Source organism: Bos javanicus, chromosome 7, assembly GCF_032452875.1.
Source record: "Bos javanicus breed banteng chromosome 7, ARS-OSU_banteng_1.0, whole genome shotgun sequence".
Lineage (NCBI taxonomy): Eukaryota > Metazoa > Chordata > Mammalia > Artiodactyla > Bovidae > Bos > Bos javanicus.
In genome coordinates, this window is record NC_083874.1 from 25264013 (window position 1) to 25276272 (window position 12260).

Here is a 12260-nt window from a genome sequence, read left to right on the forward strand (position 1 = left end):
GATATTGATGAATGCATCCAGAATGGGGTTCTTTGTAAGAATGGTCGATGTGTGAACACAGATGGAAGTTTCCAGTGCATTTGCAATGCTGGCTTTGAATTAACTACAGATGGAAAAAACTGTGTTGGTATGGAAAGTGCCTACTCCCTTGCAAAAGATTTTTTAAGGGATATGTACACTTTTATTTAGAACCATATAGACTATTTCCATGAAAGCTCATACAGCACATATATGAGAGTCGTTCAGATGACTTAGGTAAAATATAAATACATTTAACAAAAGACTATTAAAGTGAAGGGACAGAATTTTTGGAAATATAATAAATGAATAGTTCATTGCTTCTGGAAATTTCTTGTGTGGCATATGTTTAATTAAAGTAACAATTATTCTTTGTAATTTTTAGCACCCACTCTATTTTGACTGTTGGGGTTACAACACTGATAACACAGAAAAGACCCACCTCCAGTCTAAGGAAGCACAAAAACATTTGATGTATCTGATAATCAAATCTCCAAATTTGTGGTCCTGGTGATGTCTAGCAGTGTAGTAAATGCCAATACACCACAGAAACATTCTGTTTGCACAGAAGCACATATTTCACCCACTAATCAAAGTCTAGATCATTTCATGTGCAGTGAGCTTTGTCATTGCTTTATTCTCTCATACAATATAAACATCCGATGAAAGAAATAGTAACTTTTTGGTAATCAAAATAAAACTCTATTCATGTGATTTTAATAGAAACTACACACAAAATTTCCTTGATGCTTTTCCTCTGTGTCCCTTACACTAATGGTGCTTCACATTTTCCGCACTATTTGCTCTCACTCGGTTGGCATTCATAAGGAAAAAAAAGTCTGTGACCACTTGGCTCATTTTTGCAGTAGAATATGCCTGACAGTTGTTTGTAGGAAGAGGGGGAACTGGTTTCCTCAAGGCCAGTTGTGTAAGTCACTCTCTCCTCCTGTAGACCATGATGAATGTACAACTACCAACATGTGTTTGAATGGGATGTGCATTAATGAAGATGGCAGCTTCAAGTGCATCTGCAAACCAGGATTTATCTTGGCTCCAAATGGGCGTTACTGCACTGGTATGTATGGCTCTGAGATAGGAAAGTAACCATGATTGAAACCATCTTTTTTATCTGAATGAATCATGCAAGAATTACTTCAGTTTCTTCATGTGGATTTTGTATTATTCACATCTCTCGGTAATTCAGTACGGCAGGTGTCTAAAGCTTCCTAGAAAAACATACTTTGTGGTCTGTGGAACACCAGTGTCTTTACAAAAATAATAATGGCATAGGAAGAATTAAGGGAATGACAGATTGGTTCTAGCAAATCTGGAAAAGACAATGAAGAAATAAGTTCTCTCAACTTTTTACATAAAAAAAGAGGAAGAAAAATATTGTATTCTCAGAACTAGATTTTCCACTCTCATTCATTACTGACTTTGCATTATAACTTTTCAGTAAGCTAATTCACATATCATTTGTTACCATATCCATATCTAAAAGCCTTGTATTGATTTCATGAAGAAGTAATTTGAATATTTCTAGCAACTCTTTTATTTATAAAACCATTTTGAAGCCTAAGCTCTAGTGGTAACTTTACTAAGCAAAAGATAACTCTTGGAAATAAATAAGACTACATTATGTTTATATTCACAGTTGGAATTTAATAAGATGCAACAAATTTTGTAGTTCTACTACAAAAACAAGTTTTATTCCAGTTTCCTCCATTTGGACAAAATTAACTCCATGAATACTTCCTGCCTTCAGTCACACAAATTGATCTGAATAGCAAATAATACTCATAGCCAAACCCTATAATGTCAGTGAAATTCCAGGGACAATGGACAGAGAAAAATCAAGACTGATTCTTGTATTTCTGAATGAAAGTAGTTTCTTGACTATTCATGAAAAGGAAGTTCACTATTAAATAGAAATATTGTAGCTTTGCTGATTGAACTCAGGACTGGAATGTCATCTCAAGGTTAGCTAACTTGGATTAATCACAAGATATGAGATTAGCATTCTGTTCCAGTGCGTGGCATTACATTACAGCCTGTAACTTTTTCAGCATTTCTTAAGAAACTTAAATATACATAAAAAGATGACCTAAATCTCACCAGTTCCTGCTTTATTGAAACTTTTATTAATTTTTATTACAAATGCTGTAATCCATAAATTTTGAAATGCTCATGATTTGGCAGCTCTGTGTTTTGAAGGCTGTTCCCCTTTACAGGGAAGCCATTTAATGGTGGGTTACATTTAATAAATTTAAGCACTTTGAAAATTACAAGAGACTTCAAATTATTTTGTTACTGTGAACTGACTGAATTAATATTAAAACAGCATCTTGGAATTTTATGTATGTGTAAATGAAAGTTAGTTAAAAACATTTACCTTGGTTTTAAGAATTTGTTTCACTTAACTAATTTGAGTTGAATATCATTTAATATTAAACAGAATTGCCAAATAAATTATGAAAAATGAATTTGTCGTATTCTTCTAAGGGGTAAAACAATCTACTTTCACTCAATCTTTCTGAAAATGTGTTTGAAAGAGTGCATTTGTGTAAAAGATTCGTTGTCACATCTGTGTATTCTTGCACAAGTTATAAAATTGAAAACCAAATGTTGATAGTGTACAGTGGTGGCAACAGGTCAACTCTGTAATAAAGTTAGAGTAACGTCCCGGCTTGTGTTCCCCTCTCTGGGCAGATGTTGATGAGTGCCAGACCCCAGGAATCTGCATGAATGGGCATTGCATCAACAATGAAGGGTCCTTCCGCTGTGACTGTCCCCCAGGTCTGGCTGTGGGTGTGGACGGACGTGTGTGTGTTGGTAAGTGAAACATTCTGTAATGGCCCCAGTGACCGAATGATCTTTGAAAACGGGATAAAGGTGTATCTATACAATAGAATAATATTCAGCCATAAAAAGGAACGCAATACTAACATACATGAAAGCATGGATAAGCTTGAAAACATCGTGCTAAGTGAAAGAAGCCACACGCAGAAGACCACACAGTGTACGATTCCAAATGAAATGTCTGTAAAGGTCAGATTTGTCGAGACTGAGCAGGTGAGTGGTTGCTCAGAGCAGAGAGTTTGAGGGTGGTGGGAGAAGGAGGTGATTGTTAAAGGTGTTTATGAGAAGATGAAATGTTCTAACATCAGCTAGAATAACGATTGTCCAACTCTATGAATGCGCTAAAAGCTATTGAATTTATTTACTTTAAATGGGTGCATTCTTTGTATGTGAATTATATCTCAATAAGGCAGTTTTTAAAAAGGTACAAAGAGCCCAACTAGCTCCCTTCAGTAGCCTCTGATGAGATAGAAATGCTAGAGAAGGAAAAGAAAACTGTCCTTTACCGGTGTCCTTCGTATTATTAGATAACCATGTCTCTCTGGTCTGACAGTAAAGAATCTGCCTGTAATGCAGGAGACCCAGGTTCGATACCTGGGTCAGGAAGATCCTCTGGAGAAGGAAGTGGCTACCCACTCCAGTATTCTTGCCTGGAGAATCCCATGGATAGAGGAGCCTGGCAGGCTATAATCCCTGGGGTCGCAAAGAGTTGGACGCAACCGAGAGACTAACACTACATACAATGGGTATATATTTTATAATTAATGAGACATGAAACAGGGACAGCAGTTGTATTTAAATAAACTCTTATTTTTACCCAAACAGTATTTATTTTTGTCATCTGAGCTTTAACATTTTTTTAAAATGTTGTGTGTGTTAGTCGTTCAGCTGTGTTCAACTCTTGTGAGACCCTATGGACTGTAACCTGCCAGGCTCATCTGTCCATGGAATTCTCCAGGCAAGAATACTGGAGTGGGTAGCAATTCCCTTCTCCAGGGGCTCCTCCCAACCCAGGGACAGAACCCGGGTCTTCTGCATTGCAGGCAGGTTCTTTACTGTTTGAGCCACCAGGGAAGCCTTTAAAATTTTATTTTTATACAATCTTAAAGGTTAATTTCACTTACAGTTATTGCAGAATATTGGCTATATTCTTCATGCTGTGCAGCACGTCCTTAAGCTGCCTTACGCCTATAGTTTGTATCTCCACTCCTCCATCCCTATGTTGCCCCTCCTCCCATCCCCACTGGTAACCACCAGATTGTTCTCTATGTCTGTGAGTCTGCTGCTTTTCCCAAACAAAAATTTAAATGTAAATAATTTATATGTTAGAACTTCAACTTATATAAAAAGTTGGAAATGTTTCTAAATAGTTATTCAGTGCCGTGTAATGATAGAAACGAGGAAAGAGTATAAGAGAGAATGTATATTTTATTTGAAACCATTCAGCATTCCTCTTGGGAATAATTCCTACTTTTGAGTGAGCAGGCATCAGCTTTAAAGAGGCAGGCAAAACGAAAATATCTTTGGCATTCAAAACCCCAACCACTATGTCCTAATGATATCAAGAGCAGAGGGAGTAGTTGTGAAAATACAATGAATGCCATATTCTCTCCAAAGCACTTCCATGAAAGTGAATTAGCCGTTGTGCACCATCTATTTCTCAGGTCATAGAGTAAAAGACAGACATACTCAGTGGTTTAAAAGTATTATTTTAGAGAAATGAAATTCTTTCTCAGACATAGCTGGTTATACTTTATTCTTAACCTATGGGAATCAAAACATTTGGATTCTGAAGGTTATGTAAAAAAAAAAGAAGAAGAAGAAGCAACAGCAGATGGAAATAATCTGTCCACTTAAAGTTTCATCCACTCTATCCAGGCTAGGATTTATTTCAGCTTACACGATTGTCAGCACTTCGTTCAGGACTCTTTCAAATACAGTAACGAGAAGAATGTAGCTCCTTTCTGCTTAAAGGGCTAAAATATTTTCAGTTGCTTTTTTCCTTTATCTAAATGGCTTTGCTGAAATCTATGATTAGTTCAAAACCAGTTTTGGAGGGAGAAATGATTTTTCTTTTAAGCAACCGACATAAGAGTAGTTGTTAGGAATTGAGTGTTCAAACACAAATACTCATTTTCTTGTCCACATACAGAAAAAGCATTAGAATTTTTGGTGAATCCCTCTCCAGTTTTTCACAGTTGTAATTACTTAAAGTTTTTAAAATAAAAACACCATTTGTTCTGTGTGTAAAATTATATAGCTCTTCCTTTAACATGCTAGATGTGTTTTCTTCATGTCTTCTGCCTTTTGAGATGCTTTTAGACACATTGATTGTTGAGGTTAGAAATGAATCATTACTATGAATTATTATTGGAGTTCGCACTTTAATTTTAGATTTCATTTGTTTGTTCATTTTTGTTTACCTACATACTGAGATGGGTTTTTTTATTTTCAGAAAATTAAACTCTGTTGTAACCAGGATATTGAAGAAGCATGATTCACAGACAGGATATGAACAAAAGGCAACTGTATTTTCTCAATCCTTTCAAAACATATTTTTAATTATTCAATGGGAGCAGTTTATCTAATAAGGAAGAAAACTTAGGTACCCCTAACTTCACAGTTTTTAGATGGCAGAAATTTATAAGGCTGCTTGAGGTAATGAAAACAATCTGGATTTAGCAGCTAGAATGTCCAGTGATGTATAATAGTCAATATTCTGAACTTGATTTGAAGTTATGACTTACCTTCCCAAGCTCACACCTTCATGAGCTTGGGATGTTTCTGACTCTACCAGAGCAGTCAAAGCACAAGGGGAGAGGAAAGAAGGCAGAAGCACACTCTTCTAGGGTTACTTCAAGATTTCTGGGCTTGACACAAGTTTAAGCCAGCTTCATCCTTGTGAGTGATTTCATGAGGGTGTCAACGGTATTGGCCTGCCCGTGACAAGATGCAGATGCTGCATTTTTCTCCTGGTGGCTGCTCCTGGCCCAACCCCAGATCTTTGTGCTGTCCACTTTAGACAGACTGTCCCTAATGGTGTCTCGTCTCCTCTCTATGAGTTCATTTTAGAGCCTCCAGTTAGTGTGACCCTCGTCTAATCCACCGGACGTGCCACCCTTTGCCCTGTGAACTGAGTGAATAGAGGTTGCTCTTGCCTTTCTCCTTTGATTCTGCGGTGGGAATAGCAGCCACTCTCCTCTGTGTGCTAGGGGTCCCTGATAGAGTTTGGTACAAATTCTTCAAGCTGTTCCCTGTGAAGCTCTTTTCTCTTGCCCAGGGGTGAAGATGGAAGCATGCCCAATTTGTAATCTGACTCTTGCCCCAAAAAAATCCTCCTCAAAAACTCTTAATTGCCTCTCTCTAAATTGTATCCTGGATATTGGGAGGGGTTTAAGAACCTGGCAACGAATCTTCCATTTCTACTTCCTTCAGGATGGAGTTTCAAAATTCACCTCGTTATATGTTATTTAGCACCATGAGATTTCAGCTTAAATTTTCCTTTTTAACATCCTGTTATGTTAGCTTAAGAGTATTTCAGCATCTTCATGAACACTCTTTGACAGTTCTGTCAGCTAAAAGGTTAATTTTTGTTCTTTACCCTAGTTCTGCTCTTTATACGAGTTGTGTGGCCTTAGGCAAGATACATTACCTCTCTGTGCATCCTTTCCTCACTGGTTGTTTTGAGGATTAAATAGATTAATATTAGATTTATTGGTATAAATTTTGAATGATGTCTGGCACATAACACATACCCAATAAGTAAACTATTACAATTACTACTGTTTTGTTAAATCAGAATAGTAGTGTTACATTAAACATAGTCTTAAGAGTTGCTGCTTTGAACTATAAAGAAATGTTGATACTGAAAAATGAAGAATAAAGTAAAATTAGCATTTGTGCCCATATATACTCTACCTTTGGTAAATACAAAGGTAAAGTATGCTAATTATCTGAGAAAATCCTTCAGCAATTCCAGTCTTTAAGAAAGAAAACACATGGAGAAATTTGATAACACATGGAAAAGGCATAGCATAGGATTTAAGTCCAATCACCAACCAAAACATTCATGTCAGCTGGTACTGATGGTCCTGCTGCTATCAGTGTCTCTAATCCTGTCTACTGTGAATGTTGGCTTGTTTACACTGAAGAGAATAAAATGAACTAGAGTTCCAATCTGGGGTCTTTGAAAAGGGAAAACTCAACTGTTTTTATCAAAGGTAGAAGTGAGCACCATAGGCTTTTTATCGACTTGCTTCTAAAAATTGCCCCTGGCTTACGTTCTCAGCATGAAAACAGAAATAACTTTGACCATTCTGTGATGCCTTTGAGATAAGGGGTACCATCCTAAGAACTCACAAAAATCTTACTGCAAGTCATGAATTATGTTGTATTTGTTGAGTCCTATACTTGTAACTCAGAGCTGACCCTCCCAAATGAGGTCATAGCAGAGGCAGAAAGGAACAACGCTTCTACTCCCCAGGGTCAGTGTCGGAAAACCTCTTCCGTTTGAGCATACACACATCTCTGCTTCATGCAGCCACACATCCGTCTCATTGTTAGACCAGAAAAAACACCAGATCACAGGACATAAGTACTTTGCATAGCAAGCAGATAAAATTAATTATTTCCAACAAATTGTGAATAATTATAAATATTTATAATAATTATCTCTTTGATGGGATTACTATATAATAGACTGCTTAAAAGCTCTACTGCTTCTCTGGCCTGTATGATGATCTGAGTTTTTTTTTTTTCAATAGTTCACCATTTACCATCTCATAAAGTTGTCCTGTATTTTATGAGAATTTAGATGAGCACAGTAACCAGGTTATGTGTCTTCAGGGTATAATCTGACATAGTAGAAAGAAGAATTGCTTTGGAGGTCATACACGCCTGTGTCTGAATTTCTGCTCAGGCAGTGGATAGTCTAGGACTTGGAGATACTTACGTAATGCCTCTGAACCTCACCTTCCTCATCTATGAAAAGTGGATAATGATCACTACCCTATGGAGCTGTTGAATGTTCAATGACATAATGTCTGTAAAGCAACAGACACATAGTAGTGGTAATATTTATAGAACTGGATTTGTTGAGGGTCAGAGATTAAAACATAGTCATAACAGAGCTTCCCTGGTGGCTCAGTGGTAAAGAAGCTGCCTGCCAATGCAGGAGACACGGGTTCGATCCCTGGTCCGTGAAGATCCCACATGCCCTGGAGTAAGCACACACCGCAGCTACTGAGCCTGTGCTCTGAAGCCCAGGAGCCTTAACTGTTGGGCCTCCATGCTGCAACTACTGAAGCCCGAGTGCCCTAGGATTCGAGCTCTGCAACAAGAGAAGCTTGTTTATAGCTATGGAAATATACCTGGGTCAATGAGGGGCCTGTGAGGATAAGTGGGATAATTGATGCTTGTGTAATGCATAAAAATTATTGGAGAAAAAAATTGTTCATATGCATTTATTCTTTTCCTCTCACAATAAACATTTGTTGATCTCCTAATGTTATGAGATGCTGAAGATACAAAGAAAAAGAGAAGTAAGTGGCAGATGCTATCCAGAAGCTTCCTATATAGTGGCCACTTAAGTTACAAGAAGCCTTCTGTTTTGAAATCTCTTTGTCTCTGCATCACTATCTCAAGTCATTGTTTTCTCCTCAGACACTCACATGCGTAGTACATGCTACGGTGGGATCAAGAAGGGAGTGTGTGTGCGGCCCTTCCCCGGCGCCGTGACCAAGTCTGAATGCTGCTGTGCCAATCCAGACTATGGTTTTGGAGAGCCCTGCCAGCCATGCCCTGCTAAAAACTCAGGTAGACACCTTTGCCAGTTCCGTACCTGAAAAGGAATCTATCTAAGCTAACATTAGGTAGTGGGTCAAAGAGTACCTCGACTCTGAAGTGTTTTGTCTATCTTTAATGAAAGGAAAGAAATCCAAATCTGTGTTGATATGTGAGGCATATATTAAGATCTGGCTTATATTTACTTACGATCTCTAGGGAAAGAGAACACATAGTGAATAGGAAAATTTATCTTATGATCCAATTATGACCGTTAAACCAGATTCTTTACATGAACATGCTAGCTTTCATCTCTCATCATTCTGAAGATAAATAGCATAAAATTTACTTACCATTTTCAAGGTTATGATAAGTTCATGAGAACCTGATTTATTTATTTTTAATTTTCACGAAGAATGGTATTAGGATGCAGTCTATCAGAGTTTGGTCTATAAGGAATCTATCAGTAGTTCCAGAAAGTGATAAATTTCTTTCTGAATGTTACCATATGTTACAGGCACATTAAATGGTTTAATTTGACTATTCTGTGACTGGCTATTCATACTTTTATGAAAACTGTATTGAATAGATGTAACTACAGCAGGGACTCAAACACAGTCTCTCTTTTTTTTTCCCCTTTAAAGTCAAGATGAGTTGAAAATATAGGTAGGCAAATATATAAATTACAATTTAGTATGATTGCTGCCTTGAAAAGAAATCTAAGGAGCCAGGAGAGCACAAAGGAAGGAGCAGTTCCTGGGGAGACTGGGAAAGACTGCAAAGAAGGATGCATACTTACTTTGGTCTCAAAAAAAAAAGTAAGAATTTCTCAGGTAGATAATGGAAGAAATGCATTCTAGCAAAGCAAGTGGCTAGTAATTCTGTTAAAAAATACTAACTGGACTGTTCAAACCTTAGAAAATTAGTTAGCATCCCTCTGGAAGAATTACTGAGTATGACATTTTTTTAAAGAAGGAGTTAATGAAGTATCTTAATATATCTAAGTGAATTATGCTTATTATGAAAGAATATGCATATTATTTAAGAAAGGAGTTAATGAAGTATCTTAATGTATCTAAGTGAATTATGCATGTTATGAAGTATAAAAATTGATAGCTAGACTAGATAAAAGGATCAGTGAACTAATAAAATGTGTCTAGGAACAATTGTAAATATAAATGGGCTTATAGAATACAATAAAGGTGACATTTAGATCAGCAAGAACAAATTGAACTAAAAGTAGTGAATATTGTTGATAAATATTGGAAAAAATATGAAGGTAGCTCCCTATATTAAATGTTGCAAAGTAACTTTTTTGTAGAAGATGCAAACTTTTTGTTATCTTGTAATGATAAAGGACTCTCAAAACAGGCCCCAAAGACGTGTATGAATTAGAAAAATATTTTCCTTAATTTATAAGGAATTTACATTAATCAATAGGCAAAGTTGAAATCCTCTATAGAAAAAAATACAGTGTACACAAAACTTGAGAAAGCAGAAGTGCAAATGATTGAGTGCCACATAAAAAGATGCCTAATCTGTTTACAATTAAAAGAAGATTTTTAAAAGTGTCATTTTTGTTTACAGATTGGTAAAAATGATTGATTCTCCCGAGTGTTGGGAAGGTTATACCAATATGGATATTCTCTTACACTGCTGCTGAAAGTATAACCTGGGATATTTTGGGAGAGGAAGACTATCAAAAACCTTAAAAGAAACCTAAACTTTGAGCAGTTTTACTTCTAAGAGATTAACCTAGTGACATTTTGAAATTTGTATTATTTTTATCAGTAATAAATTAGTAATTATTTATAAATTTATTTAAAAATTTATAAATTTATTTATAAAAAATAAATCAGTAATTATTTATTATATCAGCCAAAAGTTGAACAAACCTAATTTCATCAATAAGAGATTGAACGAGTGTAATACATCCACATAACTGAGAAAAAAATATTAATCTATTAAATGGGCTATTACGTGAAATGTCTGTTTTAGAATACAGAGGGTCCAAGCCTACTCCCCCACTTATAACCTCTGTGATCTGAGCATATTACTTCCCATCTCTATTCCAACTTTCTTGGCTATAAAAGAGGGAAAATAACAGTATCTAGTTAGTGGTATTGGGAGGGTTAAATAAATTATTAGATTCAAAATGCTAGAACAGTATCAGGCATATGACATAGTAAATGCTACTTATTACATATGTTTCCTGTTATTGAGAGAAGAAAAAAAAAAGCTTAAAATCAATCTCTATAATACAATTTAGATTTTTATTTAAGTTTCCATAAGTAGAAAATATTTGTAATATTTATCAATATATTAATGATTAAGGTGATAATTACAAGTTTGTTTTTTTTTTACTTTTTTACGCTTATCTCTGATTTTGGAACTCTTAAAATAATTATGTGCTAGAAAATTGTGATTTGTTTTCAATTTTAAGTTATTTCAGATAATTCTTTTTAATGATAGTTTTGGAGTTATGAAAGTGACTTGTGTATGAAACCGACGTAATTTAGAGCTTTTGATTTCTCTATGTGTTTTTATCTTACAGCTGAATTCCATGGCCTTTGTAGTAGTGGAGTAGGGATCACTGTGGATGGAAGAGGTAACTGTTCAGTTCTCAATCTTATAATAATTATTGCACATCTTTATTATTATAATATTATAGATATGGTATATTTGTATTATAAAATATATCCGTGCAATGTAGTAAGATAAATTTTCTTCTAGAAGAGTGGTTAAAAGCTAGATGATATTAAGCAGTATGTAGATGATCATTTTTTTGCTTAGTAGATAAATACTTATCTGTTAAATATGTGTTGTTAAAAATGTCACTAACAAATTACAGCCATGATTTTATGGACACCTTGCTTAAGAAGAAGCTGCAGTTGGTTAAAAAAAAAAGGGAGTCAGTTTGAAGAAAAAAATGTAAAATAATGGCACTGACATAGTTTAAACAAAAATAATCTGTATGAGGTATTTGATATGGGTCTTTAAGAGATATTTGAGATATACTGCCCTGAAAATAAATTGACTATTTATGGCTAGGAATATACTAAAATGTTTCTACACATCTATAGAAGTACAAAGTTTCAATGAAGTTTTCTTCTTTTAAATTTAGCACTATGATAGACAAAATTCCAATATGGAATTTGAATATTAAGTACATATGTGTTTATAATTTTAAAGTTCTTTTATATGTTAATATAGTATCCTTTGTTTTTTTAAATAAAACTGTAGGGTGCTATTCACCTTTAGTTTGCATAAATATTCCTCTACTTTCATATTTGATGAGACTTTAGACAAATTATAAATTAATTGACAGTAAATATCACATCTTTGCAAAGAACATCAGAAACAAGAGTAAAAATGCCAACTTTTACAAAGATGCTTCTCTCAAAAACCAAAAGACTTGACATTTCTGGAGTATTTAAGGCTTCCTAAATTCTAGAAAACAATAGTTACTGTTAAAATCTGAGCATAGTGACCAAAATTTTGTTTTACACCATTTTTTATTCCCTCCCATCATTGCCTCCCCAGCAGAGCCAGCTGCCCCGTTGGAATTTAGTGGCTTCTCATACAAGCACATCATTCCTCAA

The 12260-nt window shown here is 35.3% G+C and overlaps 1 protein-coding gene across 2 annotated transcripts in view; it reads left to right on the plus strand.

The window, feature by feature from the left end:
• FBN2 (fibrillin 2) overlaps positions 1 to 12260 on the plus strand; it is a 222825-nt gene that overhangs the window by 125047 nt on the left and 85518 nt on the right. For both annotated transcript variants that reach the window (XM_061422898.1, XM_061422899.1), the window contains exons 13-17: positions 2 to 127; positions 971 to 1093; positions 2728 to 2850; positions 8539 to 8691; positions 11213 to 11266. In XM_061422898.1, coding sequence (XP_061278882.1) covers positions 2 to 127; positions 971 to 1093; positions 2728 to 2850; positions 8539 to 8691; positions 11213 to 11266 — 579 coding nt within the window. The remainder of the gene's footprint in view (position 1; positions 128 to 970; positions 1094 to 2727; positions 2851 to 8538; positions 8692 to 11212; positions 11267 to 12260) is intronic.